Raw genomic sequence first — 26,654 nt, forward strand, 5'->3', positions numbered from 1 at the left:
CCATGTTTTGACATCATTGCAACACTGAGTTCACAAGCACCCTAACTAAAACCTTTAGAGGCAGCTCCTGATAGATTCACTGAAACTGTGAAAACAGGTATGCCTCTTTGCTTATGTAGACTGCAGATAATAATACTTTTGCCGATGCTTCCTATTTGTGCAAGTGCTATATAAAGTACACCTTCCATACCTGCTGTACAAAATACTCAAGAAAGCCAAGTTTTCAAGAGCGCAGGGGTCAGTCTTAAGAATTATATTTTATCTGGATCACTTGCATGAATGAAGCAGTAGAGTATGAGTGAATGCTGCCACTTCTGGAAAGAAGCACATGTTTAAATGCAACACCCTTGAAAAAGGTCAGGGAGCACCAAATGTTTATACTTTATTTTCCTCATAAATGCAATAAAGACAGTCACCTTCATGCAATAAAATCTTCAGATTAAATAAACTGCTATGGAAACAGAATACAGGGTGTGTGGTTTGGTTGATGGAGCTACCAGGTGTCGAAGACATGTCGAAACATGTTTGATAGTCAGTTGTGCTCTTCCATTCCTTTCAGCCACGCAGACCAGACTCTATTTGTAGCGAGCCAGGAGAAAAGTGCTTTTTCTAAAACCTTACTACTATACAGGGGAATTTACTCTGCACTTTTGTAACCCGGGGTATCACTTGTGCATTTGTGTTCTTGCTTCTCCTGAGAGTATATTTGCCAGATAACCAACAACTTGACCCATCTTCCAGAAGAAATTATTGGAATAGCATATTGAAATTGTTATTCCACTTGCTTAGATAGTCCTCTGGATCATGACTGTGGGTCTGATACTGTGCACAAAGGAGCCGCCAGTGTGGACGGAGTAGCCTCCGTCTCTGTATCAGTGACACCAATATACAAATTCATGTGGTCGTGCATAAACGCTGTGCTGCAAGTCCACTCAGTCTCATGCACGGCGCTGACAGAGGTTTCAATGAAAACATTTCAAAAATGATTTTGCAACTTAAGAAAACATACTTCAGCAATTACCATTTCCTTTACCATGAAACCAAATTCACTGTACATTACAGCTTTAAAGCTGAGATCTAAGGTTCAGATCAACTCTTTAATCCTGACTGTGGCTTCGGGTACTTCCTGATATTTATGAGAAATGCTCCAGGCCTGCAGCTGGGCTTTGAACAAAAAAATAATGAACTTTGTTGACTGTGAAGAAAGTTCTACACTATTTTAAAGAAAGTTAAGCTGTGACATTTTTTAATCCAACACTAAATCACATAACCCAAATGCTCTGCATAATTCAGGAATGTTCAGAGCAATAAAAACACAATTAGATCAAACTGGGCTGCTAAATGAGCTGAAATCAATCTAGCTAAACTTGAGCAGTCTTGCTAGTCTCTCTCCTGAAATATGTCCCATCGCGTTTTGGAATAATGCAATATTTTACTATATAGTACCTGAATCAAAAGACTGTTTCAGTTCTGTTCTAACATACTCCAGGCACTAATTTGCCATCTCCTCTTTATTTTAAAAATATAAAGTATAGGACCACATCGTACAGAATTTCGTACTTATTTATACAATACACTTTACAAATCTAATTATAGTATTAACTTCTGGAGGCCTTGTTCCTATCTAATTAATGTGACCTCTCCATTTAATGAGAGGCTATTTATTGAGAACTTACATCAAATTACTTCTTGCTCACTTCGCTCAGGATTTGGATGCAAATTAAATGTCAGCTAGGACTGATGCAAGTTTGCAAGGGGCAGAAATCAACAGAAAATAGAGTTGCGTTGATGCAGCACAGGAAATTTTGGCAGGGATATGATGGTTTGTAAATAAGAGGCCATTTTCTCTTCAGGAAAAGAGGGCTCAGGGCACAGTCTGACAAAACAGTGCTTGGAATGAACAGCAATGATAACTGCAGTGATTAGATACCCTGGTAAACAGGGAACACATGAAACGGAAAAACAGTTTGCTTCTGTTGAAGCAAAACACATTGTTGTCAAGGGGAACAGGAGAGAGTCCTACACAGGTTCCAAGAATAGAGTGAGTGATGTTTTAAAGAAGAGTTACAAAGAATAAGGGCTCAGACAAAAGAAGTAAGGGTCTGAAGGAAAAACAGAAATTAGGGATGAAAAAAATAGACTAGAGAACAGCAGCGGAAATACAAAGCTGAAAAATATTATTTCCCTCTTCCTGAGAGAAAATGCTTGCATTATATTTCTTATGCAGTGAGTTGGGTATTACCTCTTCAGTAGCAATTTTTTCCATAACGTGCCTTTTGCTTTCTGTCTTGGTATGTAAATACTAGTTTCCCTGTCCCCCATACTCTACCCAAGGTAGTAAGTAAACCAGGCTCCACTCTGTAGGGAGATTGGTTCCTCTATCCCAAGCATACTTATAGTAAATTAAATGTGACATTAAAAACTTGCATTGGGAACGAGCAAGACTCTTAACTCAGGAGATATTATTTTGGATAGTAAGTCAGTCTTTAAAACCTTGTCTCTCTCACTTTAGAAAAAGACTAATTAAGAATGCAAAAACACTGTGGTCCAGATTTGTGAATTCTTAATACCTACCACAGGAACTTGAATTTTAGAGTTTATTTTTGAGTAATTCCCATTTGAATTTTTTTTTTAACAAATATTTAATAAGATTCAGGAGCAACATGTTGGGCTTTTTAAAATCTAGCCACACGTATGAGTTGCTGAGTTCTGTTGTGAAGTGTTCCTTATTTTTTCTTGCTTCATCACAGCAGACAATACTTTTTATTCTGATATTTTGAGTTATTGCTTTTTCTGGGGCTAGAACCAAAAGAGCTATTGATACCTAGACTTGGTGTTATGAGACAGCCATGAAGGTAGGAGTTCAACTTACATTACTAGGAGTTTGCAATACACTTAAATATTAAACTAAAGGTACTGGAGTGAGCGTTTTCTTCACTGTGTGCATTGGAATCACTTATTTATTTACCATTCAGAATCCCAAAGTGCTGCTAACTACACAAGTTAACAGCTGTCTGCCTGTACAGTTCCTGGCTCCTACCTCCTCAGGCATCTTTTTCCTGTTTATACTTGTACATCAAATGGGCCTTTGGAAAAATCCCTGATTTTCTTTTGTTCCGTTTTCTTTGTTCTGTTTCCATGCGGTCTTTTCCCCTTTGGAGATGACATGGATGGGAAATGGCTTATTGTAGCAACAGGGGACAGAAGGCAAACCCAATTGCCTCATGGGTAAAACAAACATCAAAGCAAAGTGCAAGTCAAGTAGCTGTGAAAAAAATATTTCATTTGTGATACTTCGATGTGTTGAAGTCTGGCATTGGTAGGTTTTTTTGGCAACACACTAAAAATCAAATGCAAACAGTTGCCATTTTCAAAACCTTGTTTTTCTTGCTGTTTCTGACAAACCAGCCAGGACTAAGGACACGAGGCACCTGTTGCCATTGCTGCATTGCCAGGTCCACATTCCCTCCGACTCTGAGAATTCATTAAGCCTACCGGTAGAGTCATAGCTTTAGCTGGGCTTGAATTGCTAAAAAAAAAAAAACAAGCAAGTCTGAAAGACTGTGAAAACCAAATTAGAACCTATCTTTCATTAAGTACTAATTAACTGTCTGACAACCCACGTATAAAAATGAGGGTGCTTGTTGTTGATGTTTATTTTCACTTTATAAGGAATTGCTGTAGGTAGCCAGGCTGATTAACTACTTTTAACAACTCCCATCTAGAGATAATTGAGTTCTGCAGTGAAATGTTAGGAATTTGGCATAAAAAAATAAACATTAAGTATGGCTGATATTTTAAATGAATAAACAAACATAACTATTTCCAACACACATTCTGCTTTCTCATGATTTACATAACATAAATGACTTTGACAACATCTTTATATTTTGTTTATCTTTAAATACTGCTGAGCAAAAAAAAAATCTGCATATTGTGTTTCTGCAGCTTTAACCCTCTGACCCACTGGAGAGTTCTGCAGGCTGCAGAGCAATAAAAGTTCCCACTGCGGGTGAAGAGCCAGTGGCAAGCAGTAATCAGTGCTCTTGAAAGCACTGAACATGCCCCATGTAAGTGTATGTATTGAGTTTGTTAAATATTTATCCAGATTTCTATGTGAATGATAAAAATCACATGCTAAAAGTACTTCAGCTATCTTTCAGCAGCAAGATCCACACTTTCACAGTTCAAAAGCTCTTCTTTTTAACTTGTAAAAGAGAATCCAGCTTCCTAAGTAGGTTGCTAAGCTGACATCAATGAGAAGCACAATAAAACTGGCTTTAGGGACAAACGGATAACCTAAATCAAACAAAAAGAGATATTTGTATTATTTACGTTAAGTATTAATGTTAACACTGGCACCCATTTCTACTTGGAGTAACAGAGAATGAGAAAAAGGATCCTTGTCCTGTATTCACTGCAGGTACCTGAAAAACTGTAAACGACCTCATGAGATCAGACTGGTCTTTTAAGTTTTTAATTAGATAATGCTATCTCTTGTCCCTTGAAGTCAGTGTCTCCAGATGCATGACAGCCATCTAATCTTTAAGCAAAGGCTTAAAAACTACAGAAAGACTTAAAACCAACAGCAATGTGCGCGTGAGGCCTGGTGCTGTCCAGACACCCCGTCCTTCCAGGGAAGCCTGGAAAACCTTGGGTAAGAGTTAATTCCCAGTTAAGGCCGCCTACTTCCAAGTCACAAGATTTGCTAGTTCTGCTGTGGAGTATCTAAAATACAAGTTGTGATTCTCTCTCCACATAACAATCATAGCAATTGCATCAGCCTTGGCAGTTAGAAAAAGGTGGGTTTTTTCTCCTGTTTGATTGCTAGTCTGCTGAAGAACGTATCTCAAAGGAAGGATGGATGCTCTTGTGTCTGAACTGTTGATGCTTAATTGGATTGTGATGATTCTATAAGCCATTCCTGCCGGCAGTCCCCAGGGGATGCATGGTGTGTCCCATTTCTCTCTATATGCTGTACATTTCTGGAAAAGAGCAAGACGTTTAAGGGGCATCGCTGTAAACTGCTGACAAATGCCGTCCTGCACTGAAACAACTTCAGACTTTTATTTCCTGTTTTATTGCTCCACCTTCTGGTTGATTTGAATTTATTTTTCAAGCAAGAATTGGCATAAGGAGGAAGTAACTTTTAGCGGGAAAACCCTCCTCTCACAAAGGTGACAAACCCCAGGGAGGGGCCGGGACGGGGCCGAGACCCCCCGGAACCTCACTGTGTGGAGACCTGCGGGTCAGTACTGCCCGGTGAAAGGCCCAGCGCCGGGTTTAGTTGCGGCCCGGCGTAGGGAGCGGGGCCGGGCGGTGGCGGGGCCGGACTGCAGCCGCCTTCGGGGTCGCCCCTCGGGCCTGTCCGGCCGCGCTCGCGCGCAGGAGCCAATGGGAGGCGAGGGAGCGTTCCCGCCTTGCACCGCCAGCGCGTGCCGCCCCGCAGTCCTGCGCCTGCGCGTGACCCCGTCGGGCTGAGGGGGGGCGGTGGCGCGGCCGCTCTTACGCCGGTCTGCGGGCGGCTTCGGCGGCAGTGGCAGTGGCGACTGTGGGGTTCGGTGGGGACAGGGTGGTGTGGCGTCGGGTCGCCGTGAAGGGGACGGCCTGTTGTGTATCGCCGGGGTGTTGTGTACTGCAGAGTCCCTTCGCTGCACGCGGGCAGGCTGAGGTAAGGCCGAGGGCCTGGCAGCGCTGGAGGTGGAGGGGTGGGGAGTACCTCTGGGTGCGGGTTTTGGCCCCGCAAACTGCTCGAGGCCGGCGGAGGAGTTAGGGCCGAGCCTGCACGGAAGGGAAAGGTCCCTTTGGGAGGAGAGGATGGACAGGTCTGTGGGGACAGTTTGCATCGTTGGGGAGGTGATGGGGCAGTCAGGGTTGGTGTGTGCTTTGGGTGAAGTGTGCGCTGCGCCTAGAATAATGTAATGAATTAGTCTAAATTGAGTCTCAAGTGTAACTTGAAAGTAACATCAGCCCGAGTTACACTTGGCTGAGGCTTCAGATCCTGCCATGCTCTCCAATCTAGTCAACTTTCTTCGCAGCTCCAGAATTTGTAATGGGCTGTGCCAGTTGGTTCAAACTTGACTATAAGAAGCTGTAACTTCCCCACACTACTTGTTGTGGCTGTGTTAATGTGGAGATCCAAGAGCAGGGAAGTTTGCAGAGGAGGGTATATTTTAGTGAACCAGTTGAAATGGTTGGACTTGATGATCTGAAAGGTCCTTTCCAACCTAGGCAGTTCTATGATTCTAAATTAAATAAGGGCAAAGGCAGTAGTGTTGCTCGTTGTGCTTAATGGAATAAGGATGGGGAAGGAGATTGAACACTAATGCTGAAGGTGGTTTGTCATAGAAGAGAAGATGACAGGAAGAGCTAGAGCCAGAGCAAGAGGAAGACCTCCAGGACAGGAGGCTGCTATTCCTTCTGTAGGAGCTGCATCTGTAAGTTGCATCTCTTTTTAATTAGCAAGCTAGGCTTTGAAATGTCATAGCTCAACTAATTCCTATTTTAATATCTGGTATATATGTTAGATGATATATGTGTTTATGTATATATTATATCAGGAAATTTTTGTATACTTACAAACAAGTACTCTACCGTAATACAGTTTTCACAGTAGAGCTATGTGGAGCTGGTGGAAATAGGAAGGCATTGTCATAGTCTGCTTTGTCCACTCTGATACTCTGCAGACAAGCAGAATATATTAGGCTGCTGTTGCATATTTGGGCAGAACCTGGGTCTGGCAGGTGTTCTGACCTGTTCCTGTTGGTTTTAATTTTAGTATCAAGGACTTTCTGTCTCTGCCTTTGAACTAATGTTTAGGGCTTGTTGTGTGCATATATACCCTGTTCAAATTGTAGCTTGAAATTGCCTAGTACTTTATTTGCAGCTGCTGCCACGTGCCTGGAGATCTTTAAAGCAGTTCTTCAAATACTGTCAGTTTTTAGTAATCTGCTTTCATTTGAGAAAACTATTAGGCTGGAGGAGTGTTCCTAGTCCATTTCTTGCCGGTGTCAGATGAGTTTAAATTGTGATAGAAGGTAGTTTACAGTTCTGTTTCTCAAATAATTGTGTCTTGCATTAGCAGTAGCATTGATGCACCTCTTGAACCTGGAGCAGAATTTGTAAACCTAAGAGACCTGATTAGTTGAAACTTGGTCTCTGACTTGAATAGAATTGTTAGCAGAAGTCAGGAGGTGATATCGATGCCCTGCTGGGGGTGAGGAGGAAAGTGAAGGAAACAGTGAGGTTTAGGTACTTTACATGGACTATGAATATTGATGCAGTCTGAGTGGAGAAAATCCAGTTTGCGTTTTTTTTTTTCTATATAGGCTGCTACTGTTCCGCTTTGTAGACTGCATGTATCTCCCTCCAAGAGGGTTAGTTCCAGAAATGTTTCCAAAGACATGTTGAAAAGAGGTTGCAGAATGAATAAGAGGGTTTATATTAGATGCCTGGAAAACGAGGGCTTAGGCGTGCCCTCTGTTGCAGGGGAAGATGGGAATAACTAGCCATGTATTGTAGAAGTGAACCATACCATTTAACTTTTAGATTGGACTGATGCAGAGGTATCATGATAGACCAAGCTCTTATTACTGAGGTTTTTATCAAAAAGTGTGAGTGAGATTTAAGGAGGTCAGGGGCCTGCCTTTCCTTACAAATGTCCTGGCAGGCCTGGGATCTTTCTTGCTGCAGAGGTAGGAAAGAGGATAGGGTTGGTCGATCCCTGGGAAGTCCTTCCCAACATGGACACTGCAGCCTCCAAGAAGGATGCCAAGAAGATGGAGCTTTGCTCTCTGTAATGGTGTATGGTGGGAGGTTGAGGCACAATGGGCACAAACAGAAGCAAGAGTTGTTTTGACTGGGCATAAAGAAAAATGTTTTCATGATGAGGATGGTCAAGCACTGGAACAGGTTGCCCGCTGAGGTTGTGTAGTCTGCATCCTTGGAGATGGAATAAATCTCTGAGCAAGCAGATCAGACCTCATGATTGACCTTGCTTTGAGCAGGAGGTTGAGCTAGAGACTGACTGAGGTTTCTTCCAGCCTGAATTACCTTGTGGTTCTGTGAAGGATAGGATTGTTGAAAACTCCATTCCCCTCACCCATGCAGTGAACCCTATTCAAACATAATCTCTTGCTTCGGTTTATGACTTGACATGGAGCTCTACTCTGATCCTTTAATGGATGGGAAAGGTATATAGTCAGCTCAGGATAGTGGGGCTCCGTGCTTAGCTGTTGGACTAGAGAACGTTCTCACTTTTACTCTTCTCATTCTCTTCCCCATCCCACCATGGGGGGACTGAGCGAGCAGCTGCCTGGTGCTTGGTTGCTGGGGGGTTAAACCACATCAACTGCTTTTTGCTCCTTGTAGTATTCATAAAAGATTTGTGATGCTATGCTGTTACTTTGATAGTACTGGACTCTGATAATTTTCACATATCCTCTTTAGGGTTGTGTGCATTGATATTTGCAGTAGTACTTACGGGTGTTTACAGACTTCTTAGGGTATACTTCTGACAGATCTTATAACGTGTAAAAATAAGGTGGAGAGTATAAGAACAGAGAGGCCTGCTTAATTACTGATCTTGTGTTCAGGGTCAGAACATGCATATGGGAATGACAAGACATGTACCAAGAGCTCTGAGAGCAAAGGAGTAGAGGAACTCCAGGAGTGATTGCTGGCAGGTTGCGTGACACTGGTTCAGGGAGTTCCTACTGCTATGTTGTAGGACAAGACAGAGCCAGGCTGGCCCTCTAGCTCAGGTTTCGTGATCATCCTTGATGTTGGCCTCTTGCTTGCTTACACTTAAAGTAGGGAACTTCATTATTCCTGGGGGGATTAACTTGTGGGGCAGACTGCAATCTGGTAACACGAAACTCTGAATTGTGGGAGTGCTCATGGCTGAAGGTTGTGTGTTGCAGTTCTTCCAGGCATGACACTCTTTTTATTATTTATTCACTAGACACTAAAATTACAAAAGCTGTTTTCAGACAATAAGTAATCAGCTACTTGAAGTATCAGAGGGGTTGTTAAAAATTAGAAGTCCAGAAATTTTAGTTAGAGCTTAGAAAGAGAAGATTTGCATTTACTATTAGTTAAATGGGTATTAACTTACAAAAAAAAATTTCTGAACCCCATTATTTTGGAATTTGACATACAGAGTAATAACTCTGCTACTTAACATAGGAAAATAGATTTAAGCTTATGTAACTGCCACACTTGGGTATTTGACTGTTCTGTACTTCGGTAGTGACTTCGTTTTGCTGTACTCTTGGAAGTATGCTGTTTCTGCAGCTGTGGTACAAGAGTTCTTCCCAACTATTGCAGGTTCAACAGACTTTGCCAAGTCAGCCACCTGGCTTTCGGCAACCTCAGCAGCCACGTGTTCCTCCATCAGTATCAGAACCACCTGGTGGCCGTGGACGACAAAGGGGCCCTCAGAGTGTTCTACAAGGCCAGAACAGGAGAAAGCCAGAAGGTCAGAAAGGGTGAAAGAGTTCATTGCCCACAAGAGCAAGTGTTTTGAAGAGAATGCAGTTAAGACATTCTTTAGCCTGTACTTCTAATTTTTCTTTTAAAAAAGAGATTTATTACTAAGATTTGGAAATTTTCACTGTACATACCTTGTGATGGTAGTACTGTCATTCTAAGGTGCAGTATAACCGAGCCAGGAATTTTGAAAACTACCTTAAGTTTGCTCTCCTCCATCTGTACCCTCTCTTCTATCAAAATAGTTTAAAGAAATAAATTAGAAAGTAGCTGGCACGATTAACTGCATGAATACCAACAGTAAATTTCATTTTGGTAATACGTCATTGTTTTTCTTGAATACTAATAAGAAAATTAAACTGTCTTGCCTATTTTGCATCACAGTGTAAACATTTTGGTGCCAGCTGAAGTGAAAGATCAGTCATCCCTGTGTTTGCAGGAGAGATTATTGATTTGGAAGGTTTACATCTTTTTTTCAATCTGCCTAGTGAGCTGGTTCTATATGCTTACTAGTTAATTGTCTGTAAATATTAGGAAACTAATATGTGTTACCTGAATGTTATTTTAAAATGAATTTACTACATAGCAAAATCTGAAACTTAACAATGCATGATTTCTCTTAATTTTGTATATATATATGACTTTCAAAATTGAATTGTATTTAATTCTTATTGGTATATAAAACTTGATTGTAATTCTTCCTCAAATTTCAAAACAATAGGATTACAGATTTCGGCAGGATTTCAGGAGTTGTCTTTAGCAGACAGGGGTGGACGTCGTAGAGATTTCCATGACATTGGGGTAAATACTCGGCAAGCCATAGAGCATGTTCAAGAATCAAAAACTGGTATGTTCAGATTAGACTATAGACATATAAGCAAGTTGAAATGAAAAATAGTTTTCTTTGTTTCTGCTTTTAGTATGCCCTACAGAGCCAAATTAAAAAATAAAAAATAAATCGTGTACTAGAAAAGTTACAAGTTGCTCCCGATATCTGAAGAGGAGCAATAAGATGACAAAGATGGCAAAGTGCTTCAGACAGAAGTTGTGTGGTATTTCGAATTGCAACTATTTAGGCATAAGTGATGATCCTTGTATGTTCCTGATGTCCACTTCTCCAAGCAGGATACTCGAGGTTTGATTCTAGAAGTTCCGGTTTGTAACACGTTGACCTAACCGAATTTGTAAAGATAAATTCCTAATAAATGTGGAATTTGAGACCTGAAGAAACTTTTTAGTTAAAAATAAAAGGTGATGTGCTTCTTTCCTTGAGATGAAATCATGCATATGAAAAGATGTAAAAGGAGGCTCTCATGGTGGTCCTGCCTTCCTGCTAGAATGCAGTTATTTTAATGTTCAACAGTGTAGGTTCTGTGCTGATGAGTTTTGTACTGCAAGTGACTCTGTGAGACATCACAACATAACAGCAACTGTAGTCTACCTTTGCTTAATTGAATGATAACAGGAGCGTGCCACGGTCCCAGGAATGGTAGGGCTTAGTTCTGCTTAAGTCACTTTGTGCCGGAAGCAATATAGTTCTTATCTTTCTCATCTAGATTTTCTATCTAGAGCCAAGTTGATGCTAGATCACGGATTGCTGTACTTAGTAGGCAGCTGTATTGCTGGTCTTTTGTTTTCTCTATAGCTTTGTACAGTTTTCAGGCATAATAGACGCGCTTTGTATGTGGTGGGATTTTGTTTGTTTTCATCTAGGGTGTTGTATTTCGATAGGAAAAAAAAATGGGCAATGAAAACCAAACTAAGTGAATGATCTGTAATTTTCTGCAATGTATTTTTTGTATTAGACTTGTGTCTTTAAGTCTAAAAGAAATTGTAATGAAAAAATAGGAAGAAATACTTTAAGTGAGTGATCTGGAGCTAGTTTTTACTGTTGTGGGCTTTTTGTTTGTTTGCTTGTTTGCTTGAAAAATCTTGAAATACCAAAAAAAGTCATCTTGTCACATATGAATGGGAATGTGGATATCTCTAGTGATTGATACTCTGTTAGTTTTTGTTCTGTTTATGACTCATGTAAAGAAAGATTAATTTATCCACAAAGGAATTTTATGTTTTGGTGGAAGTTTATCTCTCTAGTACCTGGTACTAATCCTTTGGGGACAGGTTACTGATCAAAATGCTTATCTTGTTTGATGTGAGAGTTTTCCTGACAACTGAAGGAATTATAAAAAGCTCTAATAAGTGGGTGAATGTCTATGTTAACACTACATCTATGAGAGCATTTGCTACAGCTTACTGTGCTTGAACTGTTGCAGAACACGGCTGACCTCTAATCTTTGTGTGAATGCCTTAGTTTTTTTAAATTTCTCAAAGCTGTTGAATTACTATAAACTGGTAAAAATTTGTAACTACTAATATGCTTGCCTCTCATTTTAGGTTCTTCAGGTGTTATGATAAAATTAACTACAAATTACTTTCGTTTGATGTCTCGACCCCAGTGGGCTTTATATCAGTACCATGTTTGCTATAATCCTGAGATGGAAGCACGCCGTCTTCGATCAGCTTTGCTCTTTCAGCATGAAGAGCTAATTGGAAAGACACATGCATTTGATGGATCAATATTATTCTTGCCAAAAAACCTAGGGAATAAGGTGTGATATGAGAATGCTATTTTATTTTTTATTTTGACTTGCATTTTGTGGTGCTTCTTGTTTCTTACTGGTCTGGGTGAAGTTAGAGAACTGATGTGCCGTGAGCAACATCTAGTTGGATCAAATGTATTAGTATAAGCTAATTTGCTTGTGTAGAGAAATTCGATAGTAAACTTCTGGTTCTGTTACACAGGTTCTGCAGGCAAGAGTAATCCTCTGCACAGAAGTGGATAGTACAGACAGTATTTTTCCTTTAGTTTTCTTTCTGCTTAGATCTTTTCATAACTTCTATATTTCAACATCCAGCATAATGGAATGGGTGGATGTGTTGGGCGTATGCGGCAAGATTTTGGTAGTGGAGGTCTGGGGTGGGCCCTGTGTGAAGAGGTTAGGGGATGTGAAGTTGAACCTGGAAAAAGGAGAGGAGGAAGATGTTCTCACTATGTGTGTTAATGTTTGTCTTTTTGCCTCTCAGTACCTGAATCAGTAATTAAATATATATCTTAATTGGCAATATATTAAGTTTATTTCCTCAAGTTGAGTCTCTTTCGCACGATGGTAATTGGTAAGCGATCTCTCTATTTTCATCTTGAATTTAGGTGCTTTGGGAGTAGCCTCCAATCTACTCCTTTAGTCGTCTTCACCCAAATGAACAAGGGATTTTAGGCTGTAGATTACAGTCATAGCAGGAAATCAAATTCCTGTTTCAGTTAAGTGTTGAATTATTACTTATAATGTTAATGTATGAGTTCAATTCAATATTAATGGAGCAAAGTCCAGATATAACCCTGTTTGCCTCTAGTTTTATTAACCTATCTTCACTTTCTTAGGTTACTGAAGTGTTTAGTAGGACTCGAAATGGAGAGGATGTGAAGATAACAATCACATTGACTAATGAGTTGCCACCTACTTCACCTACGTGTCTGCAGTTTTACAACATCATTTTTAGAAGGTTTGCTGTCCAAGTTATGTCTTTATAAGAAGTCATTCTAAAAATATCTGACTGAAGTTTTTTCTTTCCAAAGAATGGACTACAGATCAATATTACAAATGTAAATTTTTAAGCCTTTGTAGCTATTGTTACTATGTGGCCAACCACATGTGGCAACATTTTAATGTGCAGTTATATGCATGTTTCTGGCACATGTTAGTGTGCAATGAGTTTATACCTTTTCCCTTAGCAAACACATTCACACTGGAGTGCTGTTCTAGGCAGTTAGTCCTATATAGTTCTGCCCTCCTTTTGTGTCTGTGGATTTGCCTCTTAAAGCAAATAGTAGTGCAGGACCATGCATAGTTTGATAAATAATGGTAAATGACATCCATATTTCAATTACAGGCTGTTGAAGATGTTGAATTTGCAGCAGATTGGACGTAATTATTACAACCCCAGTGACCCAATCAGCATCCCTAAACACAGGTTTGGCAAAGGGTATACTCGGGTTTAGGAGATGTGAAGGGAGAAAGGATGATATTTTGATACTGCTCTGGTAGCTCATCTTGTAAGAAAACCATGGATTTAAAAACTGTTACTTCTGGGAAGCATGAGACCTCATTCTCCTACCTCAGTTTCTTCTATGTGTAAGATCTCATTACCAGTGTGTGTTCTGCTATTACATTTTATTGCGATGTCAGAAACCATGCATAAATGTCTGTAAGGCTGAGATCTCTGAATACTTTAATTCTTAAAAAAGAAAAAAAAAAAAAAAAAGCTGGGGGGTGGGGGGAAGTTCAGGAGCATGCAGCCTTCATTCTGAAGGCCATTTAGCCTGCTGTGTAAATTCATACCTGGCCATACCCCGCTTGATGGGTAGTTCTGGCACTCACCTATTGTGAGCTGTCATGTCTTGTCCCTGTTCCCTGCCAGGATCCCCTACAATGTGACTGATGCTTCTGGCTGGCCCTAGGCCTATCGTACAAATTAGTAAGCTTGAGTTTGACTGGGGCCCCATCATATGGCTGTGGTGTACTCCTTGCCATTAACCTAGCCTGCATACCCTGGTTAATGGAAGAAACTTGTGTTCTACTAGATAAACTGTTGGTCTTTTTCTTTTTAAAGTGTCTTGAATACCTGTACATTTTGTATGTAAGTTATTTAGGACTAATAGCATGAAATGGATTTCTTGGGCTTTGAGGCATCCTTTCTTTCACTTCAGTTATATTGCTACATCATTCAAGTAACCTTCTTTTATCTTGACTAAAGATACCTATGTGTAAAATATTTTTTGTTTTGTTAACTTTTAGGAGCTTGTTTATACTTAGGTAATGGTTTCTTTGTGTCTTGACTGCTTTGTGGTGTCTGGGAAAGTGAACAGAAATAACTCAAGGGGTGAGAACAGAGATGTTTTAAAGCACGCTAAGGTTCTGTATATTCTCTTTTGACAGGTTGATGGTTTGGCCGGGCTTCACAACTTCTATCCTCCAGTATGAGGAAAGCATTATGTTATGTACAGATGTGAGCTATAAGGTTCTCCGCAGTGAAACAGTGTTGGATTTTATGTACAGTCTGTATTACCAGGTTGAAGAGCAAAGATTTAGAGATGCGTGTGCTAAGGAGCTGATAGGTTTAATTGTTCTTACAAAGTAAGTCTCTTTGGACTCTTGTCATCTTGGAGATCTACTGATTTTTTTTTTTTTTCTTTTTTTTCGGGTGTTCCACGTCCCGAAGTATATAATGAAGCATCAGAAAGCATGAAAACTTTATCATTGTCAAGGTAGCAAACTAATCAAGGTGACAGCATTTACAAAAGCAGGAAGTACCTACTGGATTAGTTGTGTTTTCATTTGGTTTTATTACAATTTAGCTTTTAGTAGAATTGATAGCATGTTACAATTGAAAACTTGAAGTTACTGCACCTCACAGGAGCAGAACTTTCAACTTATGTGAGTATTGCTATTAACTTTTTTGTCACACAGTTCTATTTCTTTTCTATTTGAGTTAAGATTTAAAAAAAGACTGATGAAATTGTTTGTTTAGGTATAATAACAGAACATACAGAGTTGATGACATTGACTGGGATGCCAATCCACGGTGTACCTTTAGAAAAGCAGATGGTTCTGAGATCAGCTATGTGGACTACTACAAAAGGGTATGGAAGCTTAACTGTCAGTGTGTGTGTTATGCTTTAACTTTAAACATTAGAGCATTGTTAGAGGTTTACTTATGCTGCATGGATTTGTAATTCATAATTTTTTTAGTAGAGTTTTATTTTTAATGGATACTATATAATCTGAGAGCAGTAAGTAACCTGTGCAGTGTGATTCGACATGAGTAGTTCATCCCAATGCATAGTTGGTCAGGCAAAAATGCCAGGAGGCCTGCTTGGGTGAACAAGGGAGATCCTGGGAAAACTCGGAAGCATACAGAAGGTGGAAGCAAGGACAGGTAATCTGGGAGGAACATGGAGACATTATCCCAGCATGCAGGAATGACGTTAGGAAAGACAAAGCCTAACTGGAATTGAATCTGGCCAGGAATGTTAAAGGCAACGGAAGGGCTTCTGTAAGCACATCAGCGACAAAAGGAAAACTAGGGAAAATTTGACCCCGGTGCTGTGAATGAGGCAGGGCCCCTGGTGACGCAGAATGTGGAAAAAGACGAGGTAGTTAATGCTGCCTTCATCTCAGTCTTTACTAGCAAGACTGCTATTCAGGATTCCAAGGCCCAAGAGACCAGGGGAAAATCTGGAGCAAGGAAGACACCATTGGTGGAAGACAATCAGGTCAGGGAATACTTAAGCAAATTAGGCATAACTGAGGTCCATGGGCCTGACGATTTGCACCTACAAGTAACTGAGGCAGCTGGCTCTTGTCATTGTGAGGCCGCTGTCAGTAATCTTTGCATGATGGTGGTGACAGGGGAAAAGTGCCTGAGGACTGGAGAAAATCAAATGTCACTCCTATCTTGAAGAAGTTCAAGGAGGATGACAGAGGCAACTACCGGCCAGTCAGCCTCACATTGACCCCTGGTAAGGCGATGGAGCAGCTAATCCTGGAAACCATTTCCAGGCATGTGAATGACAAGAAAGTAATCAGGAGTAGTCAGCATGGCTTCACCAAGGAAAAAATCATGCTTTACCAACGTGATAAACTCCTGTGATGAAATGGCTGGCTTGGTAGATGAGGGGAGAGCAGTGGATACTGTCTACCTGGACTTCAGTAAGGCTTTTTACACTGTTTGCTATAAGATCTTTGTAGAGAAGCTGATGAAGTGTGAGCTGGATGAGCAGACTATGAAGTGGGTTGAAAGCTGGCTGAATGGCCAGGCCCAGAGGGTGCTGATTGGTGGCACGACGTGTAGTTGGAGTCCAGTAACTAGTGGTGTACCCCAGGGGTCAATACTGGGTTTAGTCCTGCTTAACGTGTTTTAGTAATGCTCTGGATGATGGGGCAGAATGTACCCTTAGCAAGTTTTCTGATAATTTATTGGAGGGAGAATATATTGACAGTCATCTTAAGAGAAATTACTGTTTGATGTCTTTGGTTCTTTGAAACAAATTTTACACATGTGTCTCTTAGCTTAACCTTCTCTACTGTTGAGGCCTACCATCATAACTGTGAAATCTGTGCATCGGTTTCAACTGTAAAACAGGATCAGACTTAATAAACTAGAAGCAAAACTTATATTATCCATTCTAGTTCAGGATGGAGTTTATAAATGATAAATCTGCTCTGCTGCCTTGCCCATGATCTCACTTTTTTGTTTTTTTAAATGCTATCTTTTGGATGGTTTCTGAGGTGTGGTTCTCTCTAAGAAAATGTTAAACTGTGAGGTATGTTTTTTGACTGTCAATTTGTGTCACCTTTTTGGTTTTTTTAATTGTGTTTTGTTTCTTTCTAAACTGAATTAGTGACTGTTAGACAGACCAGCTCTTGCCAGATGCAAGGAAAGGTTGCAGGAGGCCTGAGAGGTTCAGAGCCTTCACTTGGCATCTTGTTTGATTCTTGTGATGTCTTGAATTAAATTGCTCTATGGGGCAGGAACTTTATCCAATACTGAACTGGAATGAGCATCCTAATCTTGAATTAATACTCTGGGTGATACTGCCTCAAGCAAGGCAGAAGCGTTGTTTCTGTTGTCTCCTATAAGTCAATAATTTGGTGGCACCAACTGAGAGAATAGTGCTTCCCTATTTAGTGTTTTCTGACAAAACCAGTTCCTCAAGTTAGATGTGCTAAGTGGAAAAAATTTGCTGGTTGCTTTTGTTTTGGTTTTGTTTGTTTTAGGAAAAATACTCATTTTCTAAAATGAGCATTATTGTGAAGACATCTATTATGAATAAACTAACATACAATATGTGTTTCTAATACAGCAGTATAATCAAGAAATTACCGACTTGAACCAGCCTGTCTTGATCAGTCAGTCTAAGAGGAAGAGAGGAAACTTGATGCCAGGACCTGTGGCTCTAATTCCAGAGCTGTGCTTCCTAACAGGTACTGTAGCATTTTTTCATATCAAAGAACTGTCAAACCATAATGCCTGCTGAAATTGATATTTTGACAGCAGCCTCTTGCCAAGTAGAAATGTCTTTTTTTCTATAAACGTATGTTTAGAAACAAGTTTTGTAGCTAAAACATTATTTATGTAAATGAGGCTGAAAAGTTTGTGGGGTTTTAATGTTGCATAGTCTTTACGTGTGGTGTTCAACATTAGCCCACTGATGTAGAGTTTTTTGGTGGTAGAACTTCTGTTAAAAAGGAGAAATTTGTGATAAATTGATAATTTTGTAAGATACATAGGTATGTATTTTGCTCTGAGATACTCACTCGCTTTGCACTGGCAGTACCTGTCCATCTCAGCACTGTTTTGTTTTGCTTTGGAAATGTAAATAAAGAGCTGCATGTCTTGTGTGGTTTCTTCTCAAGTGCAAAAATCCACTTTTTTTTTTCTGTGCAGATGTGAATGTATGTACAGGGAGCATCTGAAAGCCTTGATGATTACTGACACCAGTTTACGTGTCTGCGCTACATACATAGTTAATCTGCATGACTTGCAAATTTTCTTAGTCCTTAGTCTAACCCTTACTCAGAAAAATATTTTGCTGTTAATAGGATTAACTGAGAAGATGCGTAATGATTTTAATATGATGAAAGACTTGTCTAGTCATACACGAGTGCCACCTGAGCAAAGGAAACATGAAATTGGAAGACTTATTGACTACATCCGAAAGTATGCTACCTTAATATCTTCTGTGCTTCTTTGCCATGGAAAAATTGTATGATAAACTTCTTTGTTGCAACAAAACTTTGGAAATCTTACTGGTTTTAAAAAAGAAGAGTTTCAGCAAGAACAAATTTCTTCATGTTTTAATTTAAATCTTGTTTTTAAACAGAGATGACAATGTTCAGAAGGAACTCCGAGACTGGGGTTTAAGCTTTGATTCTAATTTATTATCCTTTTCGGGAAGAGTTATTCAAGGAGAAAAGATCCTTCAATCAGGAAATGTGGTAAATAAAACAACTTCTAAAACCTTCTGGATCTCTCACTGATGAAGCACATTCTTAAGGAAGGAAATACTACTTGTTGGTTTATAAATGAAGGATCATGAGCAAAAGCGTTACACACAAGTCTGTCCAAACAGGAGACTCGCATATTTCTTAAATTGTTTACAGGTTCTGTTTAGAAACTCCTGAAGATTCTTCTGGCTTGCCTTAGTGTCTTCCTTGCAAAGCAGTCCCTCTGTCTAAACAAAGTCACTTCAGATACACGGACTAGGAGACTAGAGATGTTTCTAACTAGTTTCCATTTATTAAAATACCAAGGCTTTCAAATGAAAAGCCACTTATTATTTCAGTTCAGTAGATAAAACACATAACAGTATCGGTTCACTCAAAGGTGGGGTGACTCTTCAGTGTGAATAACTTAAATTTCAATGATGTCATAGATTGACATAAAATATTACATATTTGCTCTGTAGTAGAGGTCTGTTTGTTTTGAATGGATGTGGAATGGAAAAGGGCATTTTACAGTATCTTGATCTGTATGTCTGTGTATTCGGTAAAGCTTTTATTACTCTTGTTATTGAAAAGATCTGGTATCTTTATAGTAATACTTTTCTTTTTCTCAAGCAGTTATGTTATTAAAAAGAAAAATGGGAGGAAAATAAGTCAATACATAAACAGCTATGTCTTTGTAGCACAAAACTTGCAGAGCAAATAACTTCTCTGGGCTAAAAATCATCAGTGTCTTTGCATAATCATAAGTGAAACATTTGAAGAGTGTAGGACTTCTTGAAAGGGGTGGGTAAAGCTCATTTTGAATTAGTGGCAATAGCAATAAAAGGACAGATAAAAATCAAGTAATTTGTTCTAAGCAGAAGTGCTACAGTCTGTTCCTGAAATGTTGCAGGAAGTAGCTGTGATACAGCTTGTTTGGTAGGATGTTAATTTTCTTTCTCTACCATCTCTTACAGTTTGATTACAATCCTCAGTTTGCTGACTGGTCAAAGGAAACCAAGGGAGCTCCCTTAATCTGTGCAAAGCCTCTAGAAAACTGGTTATTAATATACACACGGCGCAACTATGAGATTGCTAATACATTACTTCAGAATCTGTTTAAAGTCACACCATCTATGGGAATCAGAATGAACAAGGCAACCATGTAAGTGTCTTTAGAAAACTGATGGAAAAAATTATTTTATATTTGCTAAGGTATGTCAGTTAGTATGCTTAGGCTTGTTAAATAAGGAGATAGTATTGTATGTCACACCACTGACATCTGTGAGATTTTTTAATAAAACAAAGTTGCTTTCGATATGCAAATTGTTCAGTTTTCTGTAGTGACTGATTTTTCTTACTCATGCTTTCGTCTGTGAGAGCTTTCACTGGGGGTTAAAGCATGCCAAAACCAAGCAGTATTAGATATGCCCATTGAGAAAAACCTTCTCAAGTGGAGCTGTATGTGTAATACAAGAAGAAATATATATTTTCTTGCTGACGTCTGATGTATTCTGATTTGTACTCATTGCAAATATCTTCCTTTGAGTACCTGTGCTTGCATTTAATTTTGAATTTCATTGCTCTTGGAAGGCTAAGTTGGGATGATTCCTCTTAATCTTCAAAATGTGTGAATATTGTACATTTATTAACAGCTATAAATGTGACACTTCATACAGTACTCATGCATAATGAGCATTTATGTTTTTGCTGAAGTTTCAATAGCTGTTAGTTCCTTTTTTCTGTAAGCGTGTTTTCGTCTTCCTTTTCAGGATTGAAGTAGAAGATAGAACAGAAGCTTATTTAAGGGTTTTACAGCAATGTATTACCCCTGACACAAACATAGTATGTATTTGAATCTGTAATTTCAAATCATGTTAACCTCTGTAATTGGTGTTTTAAGACTAGTGGGATTCACTCTCAGAAATAAAACTCTTGGCCTCTGAGTATCTACTGCATGGCTACTCATACTCCTTACCAAACCCAGACTAACTATGAGTAGGCTTCTGGAAAAGAGCCTTTGTACTTGGCATTGAAGTGTAGACACTGAAACTTTCCGGGTATTTCTTTCCCTGTGAACACTTGAATATTTCTCGTGAGCGTAAGAAACTCTTCTTAAAGAACTACAGCTGTTAACGTAAATCTGAGAATGCAGCTTCTTAAAAACACTTTTTTTTTTTTTCTTCAAAGGCAGTTTGTGTTTTGTCTAGTTCCCGAAAGGATAAATATGATGCCATCAAGAAATACTTATGTACAGATTGTCCCATTCCCAGTCAATGTGTGCTTGCTCGCACTTTAAGCAAGCCTCAGACTGCTATGGCTGTAGCAACAAAAATTGCCTTACAAATGAACTGTAAAATGGGTGGAGAACTTTGGAGTGTTGAGATCCCAGTAAGTAACTTTTTTTCTTAAATGGTAACTGTTTTCTTTACTGAGCCTTATTTAAAAAGCAAGCCTTTTTCCCGAAAAAAAACACTTGAGTATTGCCTGTGTAGTTTGTTTTGTGTCTGTGAGAAGAGGCATGACATTAGGTAGGATGTAAGGAGACATTTAATTCAAGAATTTGCTGCTCATGGTTTACTTAAGTGTCCTGAAACCATACAGCTTATGTCATGATCTTGTTTCACTGTAGGATGGAGAGGATAGGTGCTTTGGCATGTCTTCATGTATTAATACATATTCTATATTGATTCCTTTTAAGCTGAAACAGGTGATGGTTGTGGGAATTGATTGTTACCATGACACTTTGTCTGGAAAGCACTCAATCGCAGGATTTGTAGCTAACCTGAATCAAACAATGACACGGTAAGATTTGAATGTCAAATTAAAAAAATAAAAGAATCTTTATCTTTCCCTTAACTGAGAAGTAGCTTGGATGTGGTGGGCCATCATGAAAGTGTCCAAATTGATTTACTGTACACTGTTAATAAGAGCTATATATTGTGAATTGGTTTTTTTCAACTGCATCCCTTAAGGAATAGCCTTGTCCTTCCACAGTGCTTGGGAGAGGGGGCAAGTGGTGGGGAAAGGGCTGGGATGAATAGAGGGTATCAGGGTGACGGGCTCATCTGTGAGGTGAGCTGACTTGTGTGGAAGTTCTTTGATTGGGAGGAATTGCACACGGTGTTAAGGTGTTGTCTACCACAGGGGCCTTGAGGGAGGTGTTCTCGTAGCACACTAGCTCATGCTTAACTGCCTTGACCCACAGTAGCCATAAAGACTAAGTGGTTGTAGCCATTTTAAAAACCACTTCAAAGCACTTCCCAGGCTTACTTCAATGAAGGTCATCAGTCATCTTTTATTCTGTTCTTCACAGGTGGTTCTCCCGCTGTGTTGTTCAAGGTCAGGGGCAAGAGATTGTGGATGGGCTCAAGGCCTGCTTGCAAAGTAAGGGAAGCTTTCTGCTCTTGTTGAGTCAGATCTAGGGAATGATAATTTAGCTTCCTCAAAAAAACCTCCCCTCAGCTGCCTTGAGGGGAGGCATTACTAACTTGCAGTTAGATAAAAAACAGATTAAAAATACATTTGTAAATATTGCTGAAAACCAACAGCATTTAATGTACAATTTTTCATTAATTCCCATATTTCTTAACAATAATTAAATACTACTTATCAGTGCTCTTCAAAGAATGCTTTAAAGGAGATGGACTTAAAGGATGACAACTTACTGTAAGAGGCCAGCAGAGTAGATAATCTCCTTAGGTTGCTTCTTTTTGAGTCAGTACACAGGTAAACCAGAATTATTCTTGCAGGTACCACTTGTGTATCATGATGCATACCTCTTTCAGCTTACTGAACGAGTGAGGACCTTAGGTTTCAAACCATACTGCTGTTTTTTCAGAAATAAAAATCCATTTTTGTTTTGGAGTGAATTGTCTTTATAGTTAACAGCTTATTTTTATATATATACATTTTTTTTTTTTTAAGCTGCTCTAAGAGACTGGTTCAAGTGGAATAAGTATTTGCCCTCTCGTATTATTGTGTATCGTGATGGTGTAGGAGATGGACAACTGCATACTTTGGTTAATTACGAAGTGCCTCAGTTCCTGGATTGCTTGAAGAGTGTTGGTAAAGACTACAAGTAAGTCTGTTTCCACCAACCACCATTTTCATACTGCAAGAGAAATACACCCTGGGATACAAAAAGTGATTACAGATGAAGGTTGTGTTGCCTCTTCATCCTCATTTATTTTTACCTGAGCTCAAATAACTGCTTTTCTGATGATTATTTACATGATTTGAGATGCCGAACTTCTAATAGAACAGGAAAAGTTTTTCGTACATGCACCACGTGAGTATTCAATACACATGTATATGCATATACTCTTGATGCATATGCTAATTAATACTTTTTCCAATTACGATAGCCTGATTACTACCACATGTGTCCGGTAGGTCCATTTTTTCTTTCCACTTCTGAAAGGGCTGTCTATTGTCCAGTCACTTATGTTCCACAGTTTTCAATATTCTGCTTTAAAGCTTATCAAATGCAGTGACTTGTTTTTTTAATCTGCTCTGAAAAATGAAGATATTTCCTGACAGCACAGGCAAGCGGAGCACAAAACACGTTATAGCTAGTAGGAGACAAAGTGCTTACTGCTTCTGCTTACCTTCTGTTAATGGCTTGCTCTTTACCAAAACACTGTTAAAACACAGTGTTTTCTATATGAAAAGATGAGGTAGAGAGATAGTAGAAATCAGATCTGTCTTTAGAAGATCCCTTTTTGGTCTGTTTTGTGTCTCCCTACGTAGTTAAATATACGCTGGATTGGTGAAAAATAGTATCAAAGTTGTACCAGAAACTAAAAATCTAAAGTTCCAAACAATGTCCTATTTAATCTAAATCAATGAATCAGTGAAGACTTATATGTAAAGTTCATGCCCTGGAGAACTCTAAAATTGCTTTTAATTTGAAGCTCTAGAGAATCTGTTCCTGAAATATTCTCAGTGCAGGTTTTCACACTACTTTTGTGTTTCTTCTTTTATTTTCATTTGCTTTTAGTCCAAGACTTACTGTGATAGTTGTGAAGAAACGAGTGAATACCAGATTCTTTGCACAGAGTGGTGGAGCACTTAAAAACCCACCCCCTGGTACTGTTGTTGATGTGGAGGTTACCAGACCAGAATGGTAAGTTAGTCTAGAAGTAAAACTTTTGTTTACTGGCAACCTGATAATAAATGAAACATATCTGATACTAAATTGACTGTGGGATCAAGTAGAAGAATACTTCCCACGCTTCTGTCCTTTTGAAAAGACATCACAGTAATGTGTAGTTGAAAGAAATGAAGAAGCTTAAATTTTAGGAGTTCATTATGCAATTATCATGCTGCAAGGTGTTCCGAGCGTTGTGATAGGTAATACTCACCCAAACATGGCTGGGTGTGCTGGAGCAACTGAGGAGCATACGCCAGGTACCTGTGTAGGGGGGTTGTCGGGGGGAAAACTGTGTATGATGAATGGTTGAAGTCTTCATGGTTGTAAGATCTGTTCCATATAATAAGATTATTTACATCCTTTCAGATCTGGCCTTTCAGAAACAGAGGAAACTGATTATTTTCTGACCAAAGCGTAGGCATACTTTTGGGGTTTACTCAATATGCATAAAGTGACTTGAAGAAAATAAGTAAGACAAATACATGGGCTCTGCATTTTTCTAAGACAAACAGCCCTTTCTTTATCAGACTTCTGGGGTTTTGTTTTTTCTATTACAGGTATGATTTCTTTATTGTGAGTCAGGCAGTGAGAAATGGTTGTGTTGCACCCACTCATTATAATGTGATTTATGACACTAGCGGTCTGAAACCAGATCACTTACAACGTTTAACCTACAAACTTTGCCACATGTACTATAATTGGTCGGTAAGTATTTTGTCTGGGAAATTATACTGTTTTTCTTCTAAGATTGTGCATCTCTGCAGTAACAAACCACAAGAAGGTAGAAAAAGGTGTCCTTAAAACACCTGTGCAGATCCAAAAAGCATCTGGACCTAGAGCGGTGGTTTGAGAACTGGGTGTTTTATAATTATGTGACCCCTCTGAAGTCTGAAGATTACCTTAATCTTTATTCTCACTAGAAAATACTTGTTTTGAGTATTACTCCCAAATTCTATGTGGGAGTGTGATGCAAACGATTATTTCTTACCTGCAGAAATACTTAGTTCTTTGTGCGGAGATGGAACCGTGTTCCTCCATTTCCCTCGATGCTGCTGTTGCATACAGAGATCAGCACGCAGGCAGCTCATGCCTGAGGTGTGCTTTAGATTTGTCAGTTTAGTAATTGAAAATACATCACATGACTTACCCATGTCCCACCTTCTGTGAAATCCAGCATCAAATGTAAACCTGTGTAAGGGGCTTTTTAGGAGTGAGGAGGAGGATGGGAAGTTTTTTGCATTTATTCTTCTATAAGGTGTGGGGGTTTTGCCCTTTTTTTTTTAATGTGTTCAGTGTATGTAATGTTGTTTTCACAAATCTGCATAAACTACTGCAGGGAATATAAATTCTACGTGTATCCAAACATTTGAATTCCCGAACACTTTGTTACAGTGAATGCATGCTTATTTAAATGACTTGAAAATAATTTTTTTTTTTTTTTTTTCCCCTGCAGGGTGTTATCAGAGTACCTGCTCCTTGCCAGTATGCTCATAAACTGGCTTTCCTCGTAGGTCAGAGTATTCACAGAGAACCAAACCTGTTGCTTTCAGACAGACTTTACTATCTTTGAAGTTGAGTTACGAGCTAAAAAAAGTAGTGTGGTTCCTTTCTAGAGAATGTAGAATGTTGGGGTTTTATGGGGGTTTTTGTTGTTGTGGTGGTGTTTTTTCTCAGGAGACATGTGGATAATGAGTATGTGCAGTTGTGGAACTTTATTTTCATTGAAACAGGAGATCTGTGTTTTGAATAGGTCTCTGCTTGCTATAAAAACTCTATATTATTTTTAATACTTTTCTAAAGTGTTTCTGGGATTCTTCATAAAAGATTATCAGTTGTTCTTATTTTTTATTTATGTTTTGGGGAAGTCTTACACAGAATTATTTTTAGCATACAGGAGATACAGTTATGCAGACCAAAACCCAAATTTCTCTAGTTAGCATTTTTTTTTTTTTTAATTTTAAAAATGCAATCGTTGCTTCCTTGTTTTTCTTGGCTGTTAAAATGAGGGCACAGGTTTGTCTCCTAAACTATTTTGTACCTTTAAAAGGGGCTGTCAGCTGTTCTTGGTTATCAAGGCTTTGTTTTAAGACTGCATAGTGCAGCAGAACTTGCCCTTGTGAGTGATTTGCAGACGAACTGGAAACTGCTCACCTGTGTGTCCCCAGGGGCAGAGGGGAGTGGGAGGAAGTTCTGGAACTTACCAAAGTTTCAGGAATGACTGTCAGAGGCAAAATTATTTCTGTATCTTATCACAGCTTTAGGAACATCTTTATTATCTAGGGGTACAGTATTGTCTCCACAAAACGCAATGGCTTTGTCTAAGCTTGAATGCTGTTCGGGGGGCTCTGTGACTTGTGATGGACTGTCCTACTGACATGCTGTTTCTGAGTCTTGTAACTTCATAATTACTACGTAGTGTGAGTTAATTGTTGTTATAGACAACTGCAGATTCATTACTGGAATGAACTAAAACTCGTGGTTGACATTGTTTCACTGCATGCTTGTTAAATGAGAAAAATTTCAGTGCACTGATGTGCAAAAAAGTAGTTTTGTCATGGGTTTTTTTGGTTGTGCAGTTCCAAGTACTGGGAAACACTTAGGCCTTGGTTTGTATTGTACTTCTAAGGCTTTAATTGGTAACTATTCAACAGGAGTAGCTTAATTTGTAAAGCAAACAGCAGGTGTTGATGGAAGCTGACTTCAGAGTTTTTATTTTGCCTTTTTGTAGAGTCAAACGAGTGCATAGGGAAGTGCTTGGATTGGTGCTTTTTTTTTTTTTTTTTAAACTAACTTCTTGTGAACCTTGTTCCTTTCTTCGTGAGATTTAAATAAAGTTGTTTCTGTAATCCTTGCTTGTTTGATCCTGTTAGATGCATTTGTGTACATCCCGCAGGGCTGGGCTTTGGGCATATTATGTGACACACGCTAGAGTAACTTTCTAACCATTCCTTACCTCTGGAAAGCTC

The 26,654-nt window shown here is 39.2% G+C and overlaps 1 protein-coding gene across 2 annotated transcripts; it reads left to right on the forward strand.

Moving 5' to 3' along the window:
* Positions 1-6,356: 6,356 nt before the first annotated feature.
* PIWIL1 (piwi like RNA-mediated gene silencing 1) lies at positions 6,357-26,407 on the forward strand. 2 transcript variants are annotated; one of them, XM_054219707.1, is made up of 20 exons: positions 6,357-6,437; positions 9,328-9,478; positions 10,211-10,336; positions 11,884-12,098; positions 12,929-13,050; positions 13,438-13,518; positions 14,484-14,681; positions 15,076-15,187; positions 17,411-17,531; positions 18,150-18,267; positions 18,431-18,545; positions 19,511-19,698; positions 20,306-20,378; positions 20,724-20,924; positions 21,235-21,338; positions 21,850-21,920; positions 22,461-22,614; positions 23,536-23,661; positions 24,246-24,393; positions 25,142-26,407. In XM_054219707.1, exons 1-20 carry the CDS (start codon positions 6,357-6,359, stop codon positions 25,256-25,258), a joined length of 2,622 nt encoding a protein of 873 aa, XP_054075682.1. In that variant the 3' UTR covers positions 25,259-26,407. The 2 variants fall into 2 exon arrangements, with proteins under 2 accessions (XP_054075682.1, XP_054075683.1); XM_054219708.1 differs by having other exon boundaries at positions 9,328-9,448; positions 10,199-10,336.
* The last annotated feature ends 247 nt before the right edge of the window (positions 26,408-26,654 follow it).

Source organism: Rissa tridactyla, chromosome 13, assembly GCF_028500815.1.
Source record: "Rissa tridactyla isolate bRisTri1 chromosome 13, bRisTri1.patW.cur.20221130, whole genome shotgun sequence".
NCBI classification, from domain to species: Eukaryota; Metazoa; Chordata; class Aves; order Charadriiformes; family Laridae; genus Rissa; species Rissa tridactyla.